Here is a 23,140-nt window from a genome sequence, read left to right on the forward strand (position 1 = left end):
CGAAGCCGCGGGCAACTTTTGCAAAAAATTATTGAAATGCGCAGCAAAGCGCGCCGGGCCCGCTAGTTAAATATAATTTTAACATGTTATATGGTCATTTAATATTTTTAATTGACCCTAAACACCCACACAATGATTTCCTTTGCAAAATGAAAAATGAATTCGGTACCGGAGGGTACAAATATTTGAATTTTAATTGGTAGTCAATGGGTTAACATTTCCAAGTTTGAATGACTCATCCTAACAGGTGTATCCATAAAAATACCCTCACCACACAGCCAGTTGTATCTAAGATTTCTTGAAAAATTATAAAATATAACAATTTACTTTAACCCTTTTAGAGCCAGATTCCAAACTATCAAACAATATAGAAGCATAGTCCGAGATACAAAACTGTTCAAAAGAGACACTATATCTTCCATGACATATATCAGTAAGCACATTGTCCAAAACTGCTTTATCTCTAGTAGGAGTTTGATTTTTAATGTGAAGGTTGTACTGGCTCATATACCTAGCAAAGTTCCATTGATAAGATTTGGTGTAATCAGTCACTAAATCAATATTAAAATCACCCCCAACAATCAGAGAAGCTCCTGACCGTTGTAAGAAAATTAGTTTGCCATCAAAGTTGTAAGAAAATTAGTTTGTCATCAAAGTTGTTAAAAATACACCCAGGTACTGTTTGGAGATCTATATACATAGACTATATTTACATTACTATTTACAAGTCGAATGGCTGCTGCCTTGTGATGTTTGTAAACACAGAATCGATTTATATCCACTAATTTATATTCCAGATTTGTCTTTGTGTAAATTAATGCACCTCCATATTCAGCAGAAACTCGAACATAACAGGCAGCTAGGTTATAGCCACTTAGGTTGTAGAATTCTGTCTCTTGAGGCTTAAGCCAATACTCGGATATACAAACATGATTGGTCACACTATTGTAGCGCTATCTTTAAATCATTAACTTTGTTTTATAATGACTACATTGAAAAACATTGCAGTAAAGGCTGTTTAGTAAACAGGTTTTTTTTAGGCCTATTATGTTTTGAGGCTAAGTTTGGCTTAAGGTTATTTGGGAAAAAATCTCTTTCCAACACTACTATTTTACTTGACTCTGCCTCTGACTTGGTTTTAAAAAAGATATACCAAAACTTCTACGTGATTATCTAAAGCGACTAGTATATGTCCTACCTAGAAGTCTGAATCAAAAACTCTAATCCAGAGAGATAAGGGCACAGCAATTTCAAAAGAACTGTACTTTTTTCTTAATTTAGTAACTTTATAGTTATCACTGACACTGTCTTCGAGATACTGTTTTAAAACTTCACTTTCCACAAATTCGGCGAATCTTCACACAAATATATGTTTGTGTTTCTCAACCACCTTCAGTTTATCACTATTTACTGTAGCACGACCGGTCAAAGAATTAGTTTGTTTGTTCATGGTCCTACACCTACCTTGAAAAATGGATTTAACCCCAATAAACTCATTATTTTCACTCAGGTGATCAGAATCCACAGATTTGCTGTCCCTGTCTTTTTGCTGACCTTCCACTTCCACCATTTTAATTCCTTCTTCATTGGTAGATGTTGCAGACATAGTTTGCAATGATTACGGCAATATGGTGTCTTCATGTAGCCTTGTCTCTTTATCCACGACACCCCACAGCCTTCTTAGTTACTTTTTTTACATTACTTAGAATTCAAACCATAGATATAGGCAAATTTGGTTTATTTTTGGGTATTTACAATTTTATTGTAGTTTTTTCATCTTTCATGCTATTTTCATATATGTTATTATATTTCATGTTAGCATATAAAGTACAGCAATGACTGACATAAAAAATATGGCACTAAAGTAAACAATTTTTTCAAGGCTGTTTTCAAATATTTTAGTAAAAATGTGGGTGTCCAAGGAAATGTTGGTTTTGACTGTTTTTGTAGAAATAGATACAATAAAAAATAAAAAAAATTTGGTTATTTTTAAATAGCGTATTTTATGAGCTATATAAAAATAATTGGAATACAATTTTATAGCTTTTTGTAGTGACGAGGAAAAGATTTGTTATTGTACCCTTACAATTTTATTATTTCGTGAAAGTTTGTATAGAATAATTTATGGTGCCAACATCCTAAACACTAGCACAAAACTAATTTTGTAATATAATAGTTTCTAATATGTTATTAGTCTAATACCTAATTAAATTATTGTAATTTTATATATTTCAAATTTCTTAGTAACGTTGTTACCCCTAAAGGAGGGATGGAATTTTTATATATATTTACAAAAATGTTTCAATTCCTCGCATAAAATATTTTTTTATGATCTAGAAATATTATTTATTTTTACTGTAATCAAAATTTCTAACAAAAATAATGGTGTATAACAATAAATACGACTAATTTATGTTAGCGTTCTATTTTTGGTGAGTTTTTGTAAAAGGGTTCAAAGATTATAAACTGCATGCCCTTCTAACATGACACCAGATCTAGGATTACAAAATTATCTATTGAAATCATTGCAGACCTCAAAATTAATCTTTTCAAGTTGGACTTTTCTTGAAAAAAATTATATTAGCTATAAAAAATATCATTATTCATCAATAAGGACAGAACTTGTTTATGGACAGTGTCATATTATGTGTATTTGTTACCATTTTCGGAACATGGCAATTGGTTTTGAAAACGCTCACCATTAAAATAAATGGAGCTTGGCACATTTGGTATTCGGCGACAGCATTTCGAATGTGACAGGGAGCGTTTTGCAGTTGCCATGACAAATATGCTGAACATGTTAACTTATGGTAGCTGTCACATTTAGCATTCTGTTGCTACAATTCAACCCCTGGACCTCGCTCCATTTCATTCCACAAGTTAGTCAGTGTCAGTAAACTCAAACTTAATCATCTTTATTCATCACAATGAAAACTACATAATTACATTATTATTATTTTTGTAGAAGTACTAATTCTTATAAATAATTTAGTTGCACAATATTTTAATTTTTCTAAAAGTAAAATTGGAATTTTGTGATTCTTAGTTAAAAGTTAAAACTCTTTTAAAATAAGAGATATGTCATAACCCTACAAGCACAACTATGAAAGTAAAGTGCTTGTAGTTTAACATTTTTCTTAATTTTTTTCTTCTTGGGCGTGAATAAAGATAGCCTCTTTTACATCTGGCTCTTAAGGTTATAGCCGGTCATTCCTCATTTAGTATACATATAATTGTAATTTAGTACCTTTGCTGTGTGCAAATTCGATTTACACATAAGGTAATCTACCAAACAATGAAGCTCTCAAGTGAAAATAAGAAAAAAAACATCCTCAACGAGTTTATTAAAGTATGTAAGGTACTGGTCTTAAATAAGAAGCACGTGTATCAGGTAAAAACCAAATCTTCTCTTGTTTTAATAAGATCTCACGGCAATAGCTAAAAGCAAATCTGGTTTTTGGAAGGAATACATTTTCCCTATTGATGAACCTTGGGTCAGAGATTTTTCAGAGAGGCCTTTTACGGTATGGCAAAATGAACTTTTTGAACAATTATGCTATGAAATATTGGGAAAGGCACAAGATTAGATGTGGCTTATTTCAAGAACAGATGACAAATGTTGCAAATTTAAACCAAAGTGCAGCAGACAAGACGGAGGGCGTAGACCGTATGGCCTGCCACTAGGCCTCAGCCAACTAGAGATATGCTGCGTTGCCAAATTGACCACTTGCCGCACAGACACACCTTGACTAAGGAACTTTCTCAATATTTAGCCTTGGCTTGTAGAAAAAGTTTAAGAATTGCTCATAATCTGTTGCTATATAAGTAAGGAGCCAGGAACCTACTTTTTTTGTAAAAAATTTCTCAAGTACCATAATTAAGGTAATTAATTGACCCGTGTATATTTTTATTTAAAGCGTGTGCTTATTTTCATTCCATGGTGTTTTCATCTTGAATTGCAAGACTAGAGTTGTACAAAAAATGATAATAAAATGTTGATACTTCACAATTTTATATTATTCCGATAAAAACATGAAGTGAATATACATCAACTGTACGCCAATGATGTAAAGCCTAAAAGTATTGTTATATAGTATGGATATTGTACTATCAACTATTGAACTATCAACTATTCTCTATCTAACTGATAATTGGTATATTAACCCTTTCAACGCCGATTTAAATTTAGCATTTTTTCAGATTACGCTCATTTAAGGTGAAAAAATGAAAATGAAAATTCCTTAAAGCTAATTTTTTTATTCATTCCTAATGACTAATAACACACACACACAAAATTTACAATAATGTAATACTTGCATTAAAATAATTATATTTTTTCATAACAATGGAATATATAAATAAAAATCAAATTCACGTTACAGAGTAATCATACATGTGATGAAAAATATGAAAACATGCTCATTATCGTCACTGTCAGTATAATTGTTTAAAAGAATATCACTAATATCATCTTCATCCACATCATTATAAGCACTAGAAAACGTAGCATTCAAAACTTTAGCAACAAAATCGTCATAATCAGAATCGTTTGGGTGATGAGCCATAATTACACAACAGAAAAGAAACAATAAAAACTTGATTATAACACCGAAAACATGGTAACAATAACTTTTTACAACTGTTTGTAAAAGGAATGACAACGCAAGAACACTTCCCAAAGGCACAATGCGTGCTCCACTGATAGTCGGTAATGGCGGATAGTATCGTCAACGGCGTACAGACGGGAGTGGAGAACAGCTGCCAGCAACAAAACAATTTATTGCTTACCTACTGCGGCCAGCTGACAGCTGCAACTGGATTATTTGGTCAAGCCAGTACATTACTTAGCATTGTGGCTTATATATTGAGGTAATAAACTTAAAAAACAGTAATTAAACATATTTTTATCGATCGGCAGATTATTTCGTCTTTGGCGTTATAAGACCTAGAAACATCGCGGATTATTCCGTCTACGGCGTGCTAACGGTTAAGATTTTAGTAGTCATTTGATTGTTAATTTCAATTTTAATTTCATTAAGATGTGTTTTATGTTATTTATTTGTTTATTCATTGTCATATTGTGCTGAAATTTAACTCATCTTTGTAAATTTTAATATTTAGATCAAAGTTTTATTGCTTTTTTATTTTTCATATTTTTAATGTACAGTGTGAGTTAAAAGTATGAATACACTCTGTTTAGTTTTTGATGGTTAAAGATGGAGGGGTGGAGCTCAGGACACCTTTCTAGGAAATATAAGTGAACTTTTTAGTCACTGTTACAACTTTTCCCATTTCCCCGAAATGGGACAATGTGTTTAACGACAACAAAATTCTTTATTCTTTAGGTATGTTTGGGTAAATCTAGAGATGAAGGTAAAGTAAAGGATGTCTTATTTTACCATATTTTACCAGACAGAGTTAGGACTAAAAGGGGAAAGTTATTTACAGATATTGCATTGAAGCAAATTGGCCTGCTCTTGAACCATTCTCACCTGACTCTGGAATGTCTTAGTCACTGTGATCTTTTCTACAATCACCAGATTTTGGGATAACTTTTAAAAATAGTAGTAAATATAAAATGTTTCATATTTTAAAATTTGTAAATGTTTTTTTCAAAAATAGAAGCTTTCAGAAATTTTTTATAAGCTTTGAGTAAAAATTTAAGCAGAAAAACAGTAATACAATCATTATTACATCCTTTTAATAATTACTTATTTTCTAAAATGCAAAATAGTAAATATGTATTGTTGTTCCATAATGATTATAATAACATAAAGATGTTAGCCTTATATTTGTCCACTAATTTTTGTTAACTACAGGACAAATCCTGGTGATAGGGAATATCTTTTGGGAACTGATTTGAATATAGTTCCTGTAACAATCTTCTAGTAAACTCACTGTATAGACCAAGTGGAGTTTTGTGTGAAAACGTGAGAGAAGTAACAAGTGTTATCGACACCTGTGTCACATTAATGATCTGGTGTGACCTCTTTATTTCCGCATTCACATAGCTTCTGTTGTTGGTCCTTACAGCGTTAAATCAGTCTTATACGGATAACATTGAAAAATAAGATGATTTAAAAATTACTTTCAGCATCGTCTCCTGTCTGATTTGTTAGTAATTTATTTTTCATTTACTTTGTTTCATGGCTTAACAGCCTTTAAGAATAAGCACGCATTTGGGTTCCAAACATGAAGTGGTGTAATTATTGCCGTTATACAAAAATCATAATTTTTCTAGACTTTTTTTAAAACCATCAAACTGAAGATTGACTATATGATGCTATAACTCTTTATGAATATAAACTAACATTTACCTGCAGCTTTGCATGTAATTTCAAAGGCTTAGTATATTATATATGAGTAATTGTGGTTTTTAGTAAATTATGTTTCCGACACCAATTTTGAGTTACAGTTAAAATTTACAGTTAAAAGTATATTTTTACTACAATTTTTAATTTTCTTATATGGGTATCTTACTCTGTGCTCAACAACAGTTGCAGAAAAGATTGAAATAAGAAGTGTTATTAATATCAAGCTTACCCTTTAATTTCACATAAATATAAAAAACACATTGAAAATATTAGTTAAATCAATTAAACATATAGTTGTGCTGTCATGAAACAATGTTTACACAGAACAGTTGATTATACTTAACAGGCTCTTTTAATTAATATTTTGAACCGTTAAAGACTAAGATGGGATTTTTCACTACTTTAGAGACCAGTGGAGTTTAGCACTGAAAGATTTAAACAAATATATATGCCTTTATTCATACCAGGGACGCTAAGAATGTCCATGTAAAATTTTGGTACAATTGGTTGAAAAGTTTACGTGTGAAAGCCAAACAAAGGCACTTTGCATTTATAATATTATTAGGATACACATGGAGAGGTATCCATGACTAATACCATTCTCATTAACCAAATTTCCAATAAGCATAATTTTGATTTTATTGTCTAAAAAATTGTGTTTCGGCACTTAGGTCACTTCGTGTTTGGAGCAACAAATATGTCGTTATACTACTTAAGTATTCATATTTATTTAGGGAGATTATATATATATTTTCATACATATTTTCCCAGTTTTAACATGTTGATTACAGCAGATGCGCTAGTGCATACGAGATGGTAACTTAGTGTTTATCCGTAGTGAAGAAATTAAACACTTTTTGGTATGAAAAAACTAATCAGTGAAGTGTTTTTTATTATATTATATTAATATGTATTATATTATATTATATTAAAGTGTTGATTTAAATCTTCCAATAACATTTCACCTGACATGATTTTCAAATTTTGGTTCAATTTTTGTCTATTTTTACCAAACAGATGTAATGGTGCTGTTAAATACTCAATTACAAATATACAATTTTTTCAAGTTCCCACAATAATTCATACAAATAAAGATATTAATTTAAGGCCATTAAATCAGATCCAGCTAGCTCCTCAAGTTGAAAATCTTGTGAGTCTTTATTGGTTTAACTTAAGAGAAAGATACCAATGAAAGTTATGATGCACCATATGACATTAGTAAGAACATTTTGTTTTCACTCTTCCATCACATCCCCCCATCCCTGTTTACTGAATTATGGATGTTTTTGAATACTTATATGAAAAAAATTAATTAATCCAAGTTAGGTTTCAACTATAGTCCATATTAGCCAAAATTTTAATAAAAAAAAATCATCCAAGTTGCTTCAACTTTCTCCTGTGACATCAATCCTACCAATTTTCATCTTAATATGTCAAACTACAAGTGTCGGTTAATTTAAAAATATTGATCCATTTGCAAGTATCTATTCACTAGTAGTTTCCGCACTCACTTTAATAAAAATTTTTTATAACAGGTATGGCATTAATTTTATCAGGCCATATTGTATATTAGATAAATGAGACATTTCATAGTTTGAACTATCATTGGGTACAGGAGAAATATTTAGTCTGGGCACGTGATTGATTGATTGGTGGTAGGCAATAAGGGGGGGGGGGAAGAGGGAAGTGTATATCGGTCATTTGTAAAAATTCAGTGTCCTGCATTTGCGCTCTGTCTACCTACAACTTTTAGCAAGCCACAGACGCAATGAGGGCAAAAATCAGTTGTTTCTACATGTGTTAATGCTTATTTCAAATGCCCCTGTCAATTGAGAATCTCACAGACTATGAAGTATGTGCTTTTATTTATTTTCTTGACACTAAACATGTGAAAGCAGTTGAAATTCACTGTCAAAATTGTGAAGTGTATGGACTAAACAGTATGAGTGATGAAATGGCATTTAAATGGATAAGAGTTTTAAAAGATGGCAAAAATGTCCATAATGAGATACAGAGTGGATGATCCTCAAAGATCATCAATGATTTAGTGCAGAAAGTAAATGATAAAGTGAAAATGAACAGTGAACAGACATTTCAAAATTTCTTCGTTATCAGTTGAGTATTCTCAAGCTTCAAGAAGTGTTCTCTATGTCATTTTTATTGAATGTTTAAACTATCGAGAAACATAAACTATCGAGTTTGCTGCATGACAACATCCGTTCACATGCAGCAAAAAGAATTCAAGATCTCATCGCAGCATTTTGCTAGGAACAATTTGATAATCCCCCAAACATACCAAAAAAAACGTTCAGTAACTATCATTTGTTTTTTTCATCACAAGGTCAGCGTCGCAACGAAAAGTTTCAAAAGTTTCAAAATTATCGCGCTACAGTCACGAGACAAAAATCTTCTATGATAAAGTTGTTACAAAAAATTTACTTGATTTCTTATATATCAAACGATACTTAAAAACATGCCTCGTATTTCGCTCTCCCGACGGAGATGGCATTAAAGATAAGAATTCTAGTTGTCTTTGAACCTACAGTATATTATAATGTTTCGTAGTAATAATAGTCGCAAAGTGAACTTCGACAATAATATAAAAGGAGCGGCAGGAAGTAGGGAGTCAAATTGTTATATGACAGCTAGTAGTACCAGAGCTTGTAGACACACACTGGTTATGTGTTGGCAACGCTTGGCTGAAACCTAATGTGTTTTGCCTACGAGATTGCCTATGTCGAGTCTCACAGTGATTACATGCATTTGATACTTAGTTCGTCTTATTTCCACTATAAATTGTCTCTTACAGAGTTTTTAGGCAACAACCAAGCAAATTATTTCATTTTAATTTTCTTGAGTGTGACTAACCTGTGTTGGACAATTTTCAGGGATGCTACAGGTCAGGGAAATCAGGGAAGTCAGGGAAAAGTCAGGGAAAAAAAACAGGACTGGAAATCAGGGAAAAGTCAGGGAATCCGGTCTCAAGTCAGGGAAAAGTCAGGGAATTTCGACGTTGGTCAGGGAAAAATATAAAATCCCTTTACACAAATAAACTTACTCTGTAATTTCTATGTGCTACTAATTACTTATGGTGCAGTGTTCTAAAGTATTTTACTTCTGTGTTGTAAAAGATCATTTAAGTCAATCTTTTTGTACGTATTAAACTGTGTTCACTTTATTTTTTGCTTTTTTATATTTGCCACCCTCAACACCGCTTTTTTCCACCCATTAATAGCAAAAAACCCTGGGGATTGCGTCAAAAAAAAGTCAGGGAAAAATGAAAAATTTGGTCTGGAAATCAGGGAAAAGTCAGGGAATTTCATTATTGGACTCCTGTAGCAACCCTGATTTTTATTATTTATTCTGCTTGTCATCAGCTGTATTGTATGGCAGTTTGTGTACATAATGGTATGATGTTTGGATCATCTAACTGATCTGGCTCAGCGAGATTCGTCACTGCCGCGACCCGTTCAATTGAACCGGTCAGTGCAGAACTAATATTCCTTCCCATTAGAGTGTGTCATTGATCAATACCGATCATCGTCTTAACGAGTGATCAAAAGGATTTGAAGTGATAGAAAAAGAAGAGGAAGAAACAACGTATCATAGACTAGCGTGAAATCTAGCTGACTAGTTTTTCTTCTCTTGACATGAAATCAGCCTACTGTTGTCAATGATAATTAATTATAGTCATAATTGCTCTTATAGCTTGACACTATTTGGAACTACCTTTAGCTCATAAATATATAAAACTCTTTCTATTATTGTGAGAAAGTAATACATGTAGTTTCAAATATTTATTATTTGCAAAAAAGTGTGTATGTTAATCAGCAACATCAGTCTCTTCTGAACGTCTTTTTTTCAATTGCTGGACTAGTAACAAATGAAGAGGGAGTAGACCTGTCCCAAAAAATGTTAATCAAATATTGTTTTAACATTATAATACGAAATAAAAATATAATTCAAACAAATGTTGTAGCCTACTGTAAAGTGAGTACAAAGGAATTTTGTATTTAAATATTGACAAATACAAGTATCATGTTACAAAACTTAAGCATTTTCTTAAAATATCTAATTTATACTCTTAATTGAAAGAGTATTGGTTATAACATTTGGTAGGTAGAAAAACTAACTACTAAATTTATACTGAATTAAACTAGTCGATTAGTTTACAGTCTACTGTTGTGATATCTGAACATTTGAATTACTAACTAATGAACAATTTAACATCTTTACTTTAATGTATAAATAACTAGTTGCAGTTGATTAAATGTAGTAATCGTCAATGTTAAAAGTATAAGCTCTGGCAAAACGATACAGTACATTGAAAACGTAATGTAACTCATATTATTAATATCTAGTTGTTCAACTATGACTAGTCAAATTAACTGTAGTCAACTACTTTGGGCACTAATCAAACAATTAAGTAGTCGACTAGAAGTCTAGTCTAACACTAGTTGTGAGTACTCAGGTTACCCACTCCCCCCGTCGAGTACTACGGGTTATGGTTTTATTCTTTATCAGTTACCAGTTAACGATTGATCGAAAGGAACAACCGAGCGAATTGACCGGCTGAACGATTTTGGGGACCTACTGTAACCTATCATGCAGAGAATCTATAGTTTTAGTTTACGGGTCTTTTAAAATACTGTGATTCGGATCATTCCTTCACCTGGTTGAACTTTTCGAGTTGAACAGATCATCACGGAACAACATAAGACACATTTCTATAATAAGTGTTACAGTAATGATGAAGCATAAAAACTCGCTTAATTCTGAAGTTTATAAGATTTTTACAATGATTGTGAATATAGTTCAAGTGATAGTGATGTAAGCTTTGAAAACTGCAATATAAACAGTTCTCTAAACTATTTCACTGATGTAGTAGTAGACGATTCAAAGCCTGAGGAGGATGGAGGTTATCTAACACGTCCAGTGCATGATAACTCGGAGGACATTACCCTAACTTCAGATCATGAGGATAAGCACCAGGAAGGTATACTTGAGTTTTGTGGGTCTAGACATACTGAATTAGACGTAGGATTGGTTGATTCAAATATCAAAGATCCTCTTGATGATAGGCCTATTAAATTTGAGTTCATCGAACTTGCTGGTGTTCATAGCACTTCTATTGGAATTTCTGCAACAAATGGAGTATTTTGCCCAAGTCAAAATTAAAGAAAACATAGTGTGCAGTCTATGTTCGGAAACAAAACAAGGAAAACAACTAGGCCTAAGTATACTGATAGGGATTGGTCATGGTTAGATCAAAAGAATGCCCCTCCAAAAAGTAAATTTCAAGGTATGCCTGGCGTAAATAATCATTCACTGCATCGGCCAGGGGGAAACCGAAGTGAATTAGACTGTTTTATGTTATTTGTTGGTGAAGAGTTTTGGAGTATGATCTGCACTGAAACTAATGGTTATGCTAAAAAGCAATTAATTAAACCTAATAGAATCAAATTTAAATGTGATGAGAGATGGTCAGAACTGAACATTGATGAACTAAAGGCTTACTTCGCCTTATTCGTAAACATGGGCCATGTAAAAAAGTCAAACATAAAGCAATACTGGTCCCACAGGAAAACAATAGAAACACCTATTTACTCCGAGACTATATCTTATAACAGATTTTCATCTATTTCTAGATTTTTAGATTTGTATGATGAAGAGATAAAAATTGCCAACCAGTCTGAAAAGTTTATTAAAATCAGGCCTATTATTAGATACTTTACAAAAAGATTTTTACATATGATACAACCAGAAAAAGGCCTAGCTCTCGAAGAAATAATTTTAAAATTGAGAACTCTCCTAGGTACTATACAGTATAATCCAAATAAGAGGATTACATTTGGGGTGAAGATATATAAAGTTTGTGAATTAGCAACAGGCTATTGTAGTGTTTTCAAAATTGATGTTGAGGATGACAAAAATAGTGAGCTGATGGCAAGTGATGCAGTAGTTCTCAATCTCATGGAGTCCTTTTTTTAAAAGGATATACTGTGTACCTCGATAATTGTTATTTGTCACCTCTCCTATACACTAAACTAATTAGTAAAAATGTCCATGTAGGTTAGGTAGACCTAATTTGCACAAATATATAGACAGGAGGCATGAGATAAAGCGATTTTAGAATGTTTAGGGACTTGTGTCCTGATTGCAGAAATATAGTATTTTCTTTAAAATCTACCTAAAAAGCTGACTATTCATGAAATACTTTATCAAATTGTAATTCACTTCATGTTTATTAGCTATAATTTATTTGGATATCATTATTTATTTAATTTTTTAGTTATATTTGGTAAGGGGCCAGCCCTCAATTAGTAAGGCTAAAATCGGACCATTTCAGAACCCCCCACCCTCTTGTAACGGTAACACTATCCCTCCTCAATAATACGTAACGCTGCTACCAACAACTCCTCACTTACATTATTCTAAAAATTGTGGTATAATAAAAACAATTTTAAACTCCAGTGTGAAACGTGATTTATTAACATAAAACTGGTATTTAGAACATAGTTTTGAACTGTTTGCTGTTTCTTCACGGGATGTAAATTTTAATAATTTAAACTAAAACATTAAACAGTTTTTCCCTGTCTACTTTTTAGATATTTTAAACTAAAATTTAAATGCAACCATAACGTAGCAAGACAATTGGACGGCATGACACTGTGTTGCTAAAGCCGCGTTTACACCGGAGTTGGCAACCAATGATTGCAGACTTTTATCGGCAATTTTTAGTCGAACGCCTTAAAACAACTGCAACTTGCATTGCCAACTGTAGTTGCAGACCGATTTTACGAGTTGGCAACCAAAATTTGGTTTTCCGACTGAAGTCGGTAAAGATCAAAGGCGGTTGCCAACCTCGGTCGGCAATACGAGTTGCAGTGCCAAATTGAGCGGCGACTTGAGTCTGCAACTAACCCCGCTACCCCTCCCACCTATCGGCTCCACGTGGTCGATAGGTATTTAACATTTGCTCACCTGTATGTTATCCTTCAGGAAACATATCAAAGCCTCATAAACATCTGGCACAAAGAGAGATATCGCACTTTTTGAAAATTTAAACAAATAACTGATGTTTGTATAAGAGTCGCCAGTTGCCAAAAATCGCAAAGTTATAGCTAACCTTTCACGAACTGAAATTGCTTTCCTGTAGTTAGTATACTTTTTGCTAATTATGTGTCCAATACCAACAATTAAACATTCAAAATCTTTGCTCGTCATTCTTACAAATGTTTTTATACTACCATCGCATCTCAATTCTCAATTCAGAGGATCTGTCTGTATCATCTCTATTTAAGTCATTCAATAGATCGCTGCCACTATACCTTGCTTTTGCCTGCAATGAAGGTCGAACCCAGAATCTTCTCCGTCTTCTCAATTTACCTAGAACACACGCTGCCGCAGCAAGTACAACCTCTTCCGCACTCGACATTCTATATACTTTATAATTTTTTGGTTGCAAGTTGCAGTAAAAGTTAAGGAAACTGTGTTCATGGTTGCAGATACAAATTGCAAACTTCCATCGGCAACTAGCGTCGGCAATAGGAGTTGGCAATTTTTTGTTGCCAATTCCGGTGTAAACGCGGCTTTATTGCAAAGAAAACGAGCTAAAGGAAATATTATACGGACCGAAAAACCGCGATTCTGCCAGGCCAAATTTAACGTGATTATACAAGCAGATATTTTCGAAACTTACTTTATGCCGAGTTTCAGCATGTCAAAGTGTAAAAGTACAAGTTTTTTTAGGCAGACGATGTTTTTAAGTCAGTGTCAAAATGTAGAGCAAGAAATTGTTTGTATCAGTGAGTTGCATTTGCTGTGCGTTGTCTGCATAATGTGACGAAGTTTAGATCTGCATAACTTTAGCCTAAACATTTGTCTTTTTATTATTACATTTCTTACAGTTGACATTGTAACAGAGTTGGAGTTGCTCCACTCCTACAATAAACTTATCTGAATAGGACGTAGGTTAATATGTTCGGAATAAACTGCAACAAAACCAGAAAAACACAACAATAACCTTCATCTTGTTATGTTTTGGTTCTTGGTTTGATCCAAAACCGTGTGGGGCGTCGATGTTCTGCTAGAATTCGATTCGTACAGTGCGATACACGGAATTCATTCGCCAAATTTACGCTTCGCTTGTACTGCGTCTGTCGGCACAATTTCTGTTGTATAGCATGCATCATACGGTACCGTAAGTTCTGATATCCAAGTTGTTCTCCTGTTGACTTTCGTTTGCGGATTTTTCGTTCCGTATAGTATTACCCTTACAACCAAGCGCGTGAGTGACTGAAGCAATTTCTCTTTTATCAAACACTGTCAACGTTTACCTTAAATGTTAAAATCTCGTAATCGGCCAAACAGGCTGTACTATTTAAAGAGACATTTGTATGGGGGATTCAGGCTTCTTTCCTTTTGCTTTTATGAAAGAAAAATGTAATACTAACTTTTATATCATTTGGGGCAACCAGGCAAATTTTGTGAATCAATTCAAGCAATTAATAGTGGAAGTTTAATAGTCACGTAACGCTACCGAAAATCTTCCCTCCCCCCTTGTGCGTTACGTAATTTAGGGACGGTCCCTGAGAAGTGTAACTTGTAAGATTTTTCAAATTATGAAACCTACAACTCAAGTAATTTTGTTTTACCGTCTGAAAGTTAAGATAATTTAAATACTTCATTGAGTTAAATTCAGCTAAAAATACTGTATGAATTATATTGTCGAAAGCCTCTGTGTGTGGTGAAAGTCTAATGTGCACCTTTAAAAGTGCAGTTTGTGGTTAGTGCAGATTGATAGCCACTAAATATGTTGTTGTGTGATTGATAGTCGCTATTGACGTCGTCGAGTGTATGGCGTGAACGCATCATTAGACATATCTAAACTTTTAGCAATTCGTTGTCTTATGTAGCGATCTGATGAGTGAATGAGAGTGCCGGAAACACAGGTGACTAGAGCTTTACCGCGACTACAGTGGCTCGCCCACTTGCCTACTAGACCGTGTCAATTCTCGTCCTGTGCTGAGCCAGCGTCAGTCACACGGCGCCGCGCCGCCCTCCAACATGGCCTAGCGTAGCGTCTATACTCGTGTTACTTGACACAGGTGATTGTGTTTATTGTTGGCGAAGTGGACTTTTAATTTATTAAAGGGTGAGTAGTTCAAATATTTGTTTTGAATATAATAATCTCAGCAAACAAGTTGCATTCTACATAAAATACACTATTAACAGTATTGATTTGTTAACAAATTGAGATTTATTCTATCTTAAATTAAGATAGTACTTATTAATAATTGAAATGATAACACTGAAATTTTCCTTAGTTTGAATCGCGAACAAAATAATAGTTTTTACAGGAGTTTTATGTATGTAAAATAGCGTGAACAACTAGATTCAGCAAGTATTAGAATAATAGTGCAGACGAAACTATTCACTTTATAATCGAATTCAAAACTTTCCTCCTTTTCATCATCACAACATTGGATATTTCAAAATTATTTTAGTTTGGAAACAGCTGTCACATTGATACAAACCCTACGCTTTGGTGTTTAATTATAATATACTGTGACTTAGGTGCCTAATAAGTAATAAACAATAGTAATTGGTTTATTTATAGTTTCGTATGTAACACATTTATTAGATTTTAGGAGTTGAACAATTATTATTGAAAATTTCTCGTATTAATTTTTGTCTCAATTAATTAGGCAAATTTAATTTGGTAAATTATTAAAACTATACGTCTTATAAAGAATACAATTTCTTTAAAAGAAAAACATATATAAATTTAAGTTTTAAACTATATTACACGTCGAATATAAAATGCAATATACAGGCCCTTCCTACCGGTAACATGGTACTATAGCATTATCGGTCAGCTGATACGCGTGTATGACAACTAATGTTGGAAGTTCTTGGAGAGATGTCAAACGAGATGCATGATTGTATGGTTCCCGGGGTTAGATAAAGCACGAGATCGTAGCGAACACAGTATGTTTGTAGGCGTATCGTTCGTTGGCTTAATTCAGTTTGGCTCTTCCATAGTATTATATCAGAAAACTAAAAAAGAAACCTTTTTTATTAACAAAATACAATTTAAAATGTATTTGTTGTATGTACATCCCAAAGCTTTAAATTAGTTCAAAGAAACTCGTGTCAATAAGATATTTTTATATGTCTGAAAGTTGCCTTTGAGCTTGGAAAAGCGTGTGAGAGAAAGCTGTCATTATAAACACATTAGAAGGTTATACATGGACAACAAGGTTGATGATGTTATTTGGCATCTATCGTCTGCAGGCTCAAGGTCAAGGACTTGCGAGGCCTGTGAGAGTATTCTTGACTTTTCCTCTTCACTGACTGCATTACTGGACGGCCAATTATTTAATTCGGAAATGTGAATAGTTTATAAATTGTGTGCGAGTAGCCGGAGAACAGGTGTGAGGGGCCTTGTCTTGTGGGAGGACTGGCGCAACGGACAACTTTCGGTTCACCCAGCTCCATTCCTGTGTTACGTAACCTTCGTTAATGTAGACTACGACAACTTACGAATGCGAATGCAACCTTTTACGTAATCTCGCAGTGTTAATGGCTACTTGCTATATAGTCACGTTTCTGTGCAATCTTGTTGTTTATTACCGACTTCAGCCGGTTCTCTCTTGAATATGAACATCGAGATTTGACGCAGGTGCCGTCTCATTGTGTAAGATAAGCCGAAGTGACGCTGGTGAACATCTTGGTTTGATCACCGACTAGTGTGAAGTAATCGGCCTGCATATTGTAGCCAATGTAATTTCTAATGTACGGACACGGACAATTCCAGGACTGATCTCGGCTTGGATGAGTCCAAGTGAGTAGATTCATAGATCATAGAAGATTGCTTTGGTATCCAAAAATGAGCTTGTTTATCTCAAGGTAAGCAATGTCCTCCTTAACACGTAGACTGCGGCAGACACACTAGTGCGGAATAATCTCGTGACACCAAGACAAAAGCAACACATATAGAGCCACAGTGAAGGTGCTTTCTGCGTGTATTATAGCTCGATAGTTATTATACACTAGTTTAGTGCCTGGATAATAGTGCTCTTATTAAAACCAGCTTTTCACAAGATGTTTCACACATAAACATATGCATATCGGGTAACGCGTGTATAATTTGAAAGTTCGAATTTATTGTTGGTGCTGTACTAGCCTGTTAATGTCAATTAGGAGACAAGGCCTTACACGCCGACCCTCGGCATGATTCTGTTGAAATAAGACGCAATACAGATACATGTTTACTCTTGAAAATCCGGTGTCCTGTGTCGAAGATCTAGCCTGGGGACACTGTCGATGCCTTGATTATCTGTAGATCACTGTTACAGTACTTAGGAATCTGTTTACTTATAATTGTATTGCACATTAAAAAGAAATCTAACCTTGCTGAAAAGACACATTTTCTAGTAAGGCCTATTTATAATTGCTTAGTTTTAAGCCCTAGCCACACTCCATTCATTCATTCGTCTGATTTACGGTCTATCACGTCAATGGTTGGTCGAAAACTCCACATGACCTTGCCCGAACATACAAAAATTTGTAATTGTTCCTGAGAGACGCCACTTCGGCGATCCTGTCTTGTAATCTCACAATCCTTCGTACCACATTACCGTGAGGTAGTTGCCTTTGCTGAGACGAGATAGCAATGGAGCCTGAATGTTTTCTTTCTTCATGATCATTTGGCTCGGAATAGGCTGCGCGACGGTTAGATATTTGTCACCGCGCAGAGTACTTGTTAAAAGTTTGAGCTACTCATGTGAATGTTGTTATGTTCTTGTTTTGAAAAGCACTAGCAATAATGTATACAGAAGGAACAGGATTGATCACGAGATACGTTAGTTATAAAATTACTAGGCTGTGCATTCATCTATTTTACGTATGAGCTGAGTGACTTTGTTGGAAAACCAGAGTTCTTCACTGTTGTTTTTTATGTTGCATTAAACGTTCTTGACTAAATGGTTATGGTTGCGGCTGAGGTTGAGGGATATCATGAAAATACACAAACTCTTGCACACGTAGCGGAGCGGTCGATTTCACTAACTAGGGCGAACAAACATTTTGTGGGATGTTGTCGTACGCTGCCCACATGTAATTTGTTTCCGCAAATTCAGCACAAGTGAAGTTTACCCTCGCTACATAGTTTGTTTTTCCTGATGATAAATGCACTAATCGTTGTTTTCTTGTTGGTACCAAACAAAGCCTTTATGTTGAACTCTAGTCCGTGCTACATAAAATACATGTAATCAATGCCGTAGGCTTAATTTAACCATGCTGCGTCATCTATTCAGTAGTTCCGAAGGTGGTGGTGCAGATCGCAATGTCCCGCGATGGTAGTATTTTTCTCCGGTTGTGGTGGATCTCCATCTACTGCAAGATTGTTTTACCGCATTGTTACAGGTGACAAGAGTGTCAAGTCAAATCATGATGGGTAGCGATTTTGGGACAAACGGGTCGTAATTTTCATATATTTTGTAGGACGTGTGTCAATAACTAAGACTGTCGTGCATTGTAAAACGTGAAATCCCAAATCGACATTGTCCGAAACTGTTCTCTGGCCTCATACGTGTTCGCAACAATACATGTCTTCACACCCGCCATGTACGCAGCGACCACTTCCTCTTCTTGTATTTGAAAAAGTAGATTGTTGGGCGGCGCGACAGGTTGAAATTGACAAGGAAAGCACGAAAACATACAAAAATAAATACATTTGTCAACAAACTTGAGTAAATTCATTTAAATTTAATATAAACGTACGAATGTAGTGGGGGCAAAATAGTAGAGTGGAAAGTCAGTGTTAAAAGTGGTAGCAAGATTTGTTTTAAGCGCTCTCTTACGTTTTAGTACCCTCCCTTGCTCACACGACTTTTATTATTTGAACACTGCTATGAAACAAAACTTAATGAACAAAATGTGAATGTATAATGAGACAAGCTTATCTCGAGAAAGATTTCATCTGTCGAAGTTATATGCATGAAACTTCATTTCCAAATATACAAGAATGAGTTCTATGATAGTGCATGTCCAACCATGGAATTTGGCTAAGCATCATTGTTACCTATCACTCAGTTAGGCTGACCTATTCTCTTTTGTCTGCTGGAGGGGAGGGTGTAAAATGTCTTCTGTATGATTGTCCGTATATATGTCTGTCCGAAGGACTTGATAAATGAGCTTTGAAATTTCGCAAGGAACCTCAGCGAAGCCTTTTACGCGACGCACTTTTTGTCGCTTACTCCTACCTTGTAATACGAGATAAGATTATGTTGCCGACTGGTCCTTTGTATTGTCTAGCCTTCACGTTGTAGGTTTTGTAGTTTGACATTGTACTGAAGACTCCGAGTGGCGTTGTGAACAACATGTGAGTCACATTCTCCGTTCTAACTGGCGAAGTGTTATTCTGATTACGATCGTAGAGCTCGGATCATTACTGCAGTGACGCAATCCACATACAACTATGTAAACTTGTACAGGTGGCGTGTCGCTCGTTAGTTTATGGTGTTGTTAGTGCGTCTCTGACTGACTGACTACCAGCACTGATGCTGTTTACCACGGCATGTGCCGGGCCGCCGGTTCCCATCAGGAAACTTATATTCCGGAAATGGAACTTCTGGCAGAGAAATCCCAAACAAGGTAACAACTAACTGAACTGTTTTTACAATTGCACTCCGGCACTAAGATTTACATCAGCGGTTTATTTAAGGTTCTCGCTACTACAACACAATAGTTTCTGTGACGTGTTTCAACATATTAGAATCAGAAAAATCTGTTAACTGAAATTTGAGCACTGTGCGAATTTGGGTTACATTACCCAATGATGCTTGCTATAAGAAAAATTAAGTTAGTATTTTCAACCGAATAAAAGTGATGAAATTATAATTTATTCTATAACTAAAATATACATTATTCTACATATAGTTAAAATTCTACACGAGCTGACAGACTACAGTAATGGGCGGATGAGTCTCCTCGGATGTCGTGATTTGACGACTGTCGCTGCCGGATATGACGGGAGAGGCAGGTTCTCGGTCACGCGTCCCCGGTCACAGTGTTATGGCGGCAGCGGCAGCGGCACCGGACTCCGGTCGTGGCGCATCTAATACCGCATACTTTTTGCTGTCATTGGAAGTCAACGCAGGCAGCAGACCCATCGTACAGAATGACGATATTCTTCCTGTATACACACGGGTATATAGTGAAACAGAATAAAGAATAATCCCCAATACAAATATTTTACAATGAATGGACTTAATGTTCAGTACAAAAATAAAAACAAACCGCGCCTTATCAGTAACATATTACAGTAGTAACAATATAATAGTAATGCCTGTATACACCAAGGAGTGAAAATAAAGTATTGTGAGAAATATTACCGAAATGAAAACACATTTGATCACAACATACACTTGTAATTTTTTATTTCGTATAAAAATGTATCACGTATAGTGAGTGCTAAATATATTTTAGAAAATAATATGTAACAAAAAATATAAATATGTATAAAAGTAATTATTTTATTTAAATTGAATAAAAAATACTATTAAGAGTAAATAATTAATGAAAAATGGAAATTAATAAAACTGCATCGGTACAAAATAAAGTATTACTACTAACATTTGACTGACAAAGGCGTTTTAATATTTATAAAAAAAATCAACTTTAGACGATTCAGTATTCATTATTCAGTTGCTTATTACATATTTCGAGGAAATATTTATTACATTTATATATTATCACAACTTTTAATGCAGATAATCACATGTAACTCTTGGATTTTAAAACAGGATAAGAGAATGCCACATCACATGTCACGTACAGACTTCGCTGTGGTTTGTATGCAAAATTTCAAGTCAATAGCTACAGTGTTACTGTCACAAGTTGAAATCCCATGTGACAGTATACAGCTTATTTATAAATGTATTTATTCTGAGATTTTCTCGTTGCCATTATAGTTACTCATAAAATTAATCTGGTTGAAGTTAAGATGATTTTAATGATGGGTATGTGCAATTAATTTTGTGTTCGTCCATATCATCATCACATTCTTAATTTTAATCAATTTAACTAAAAAAAAAAACTATTAATTATATGAATCAAAATTTATTCTCCTCTCCCAAAATTTTAAAAGTTGTTCAAACATATAATTAATAATTTCTTTTAAATGTTTTACTATCAACATTCTATTCAACCAATATAGTGATGAATATTAAGATGGCTGCAATCAATGAGGCTGTGGACAACACGCTAAGAACTACCACTTGTGTTTCCTGCTACCTCTTATTTATCTATGCATTTTAAGGTGCCTTTGCTCTGTATGTAGGTTACAACATTCACAGCCACCTTAACAGGAACCTTGCAAAGTGTACTTGACGCACGCGTAATTATATATGAGTAAAGTAGCTCTAAAGTATGTGACGTAGTTTTCATCTCAGAATATTGGATATTTATGGCATGTTGTGGACCGACGCGAAGACACATCGGTGTGCGTGCAGTAAATTAATTAGAAAGTCCGTGGCTCTGGTCTGGACCAGTAAGTGACCTCGACCGAGGCCCAACAATCACGAGGGATGGGGCCAAAATCGGAGCAAGGTTTAGAAGTCGGCGGGGCAGAGGTCTGTGGGCGCAGTTGGCTGGACACGGTCTCGCCTTGGCCACTGTCTTACCCTACTTTCCGCTTTGCCTGGCCTCGGGCCCTGCCTCGTCAACAAGTGTCAATTGAATAGCATGTCACACCCACACGTCTCATAAGGTATTTCCCGACAAGCCTGGATTTAGAAACTTGAAAATTTGATAGACTGTTCTCATTCAACATTAAGAAATTACACAGTTTTACCTAGATATTCAACTGGAACCAGGCAACTTCAATCAATTACTTTTAATCATAAAACCATGTTTTCCAAGAAGAAAGTATAAAATAATCAACCTGCGTTAAAACGTTTAGTTTTAATCCAAAGCCAACTGAACATTGAAGTAAATACACAATAAACTTATCTTTTAAAAGTGAAATTTGTCTTTGCAACAACAGATTTATATGGTTTAAAGATTACTGTCGTTTACTCTCATTAGACTTAGGATATGCAGTTGACGCGTTTAAGGAAAATACAAACTGTTGAGTCTTTTAAGAAAGAAAATTTTCATTTGTAGCAAGTTGGAAATACTGGAACTGAAGGGTTCGGGTTCCCCAACAATCTCGTTAGCACAGCGTATACCGCAGTATATTTGTTTCAATGTAATTTGTTTAGATTGGTTTGAAACTTGTTTATTCACTTCTGTTGTACTGACAAGAAGATGTGACAACAAAGTATAAGCGACCAGAACAACCGGCAGATAGTAGTTAGTAATACATTTTCAGGTCGTACGTTCACTCACGTACGTGTAAGACGTGAGTGTCAAACCCAGACGTTTAGAAGCGTACAATCTGCGCTCGTTTGTCGCAGAGTAAAATGTATACAACTGTTAACACTTTATATCCAAGTTTTCAACATAAAATTTAAACGAACAGTTAATTCTTAAATGGAAAAAATAGAATTGAGTGCTTTCATAACTGATATTTAGCCTCTGATTATTATTGTGAACAATGTTAGTACCTGATTTGAGTCACATATTATAACATAAACAATTCTACAGTAAACATAAAATATTAAATTATATGCGTTGAGAAATTTATTTATGAGAAATGTTTATATCCGTTTCACAAGAAAAATGGCACACAGTTAAAATATTTTAGCAGGGCCTAATTTTACGAGGACAAATCCACCATACAGTTACGTTTCATTAATTTATTTAGTGCTTTTCTT

The 23,140-nt window shown here is 34.4% G+C and overlaps 1 protein-coding gene across 5 annotated transcripts in view; it reads left to right on the forward strand.

Moving 5' to 3' along the window:
* Window positions 1-23,140, forward strand: part of LOC124357547 (tyrosine-protein kinase Btk29A) — a 142,906-nt gene that overhangs the window by 53,654 nt on the left and 66,112 nt on the right. Inside the window, exon 1 of one of the 5 annotated variants that reach the window (XM_046809453.1) lies at window positions 15,348-15,471. The exons of 3 other annotated variants lie outside the window; for them this stretch is intronic. Coding sequence is in view for 1 of the 2 variants with exons in the window: in XM_046809452.1 (XP_046665408.1) it covers window positions 19,883-19,976 (94 nt within the window). In the remaining variant the exon portion in view is untranslated. Of the gene's footprint in view, window positions 1-15,347; window positions 15,472-19,780; window positions 19,977-23,140 lie in introns of those variants that run through there. One more of the 5 variants, XM_046809452.1, reaches the window with a different exon arrangement.

Source organism: Homalodisca vitripennis, chromosome 3 (assembly GCF_021130785.1).
Source record: "Homalodisca vitripennis isolate AUS2020 chromosome 3, UT_GWSS_2.1, whole genome shotgun sequence".
Taxonomy (NCBI): Eukaryota; Metazoa; Arthropoda; class Insecta; order Hemiptera; family Cicadellidae; genus Homalodisca; species Homalodisca vitripennis.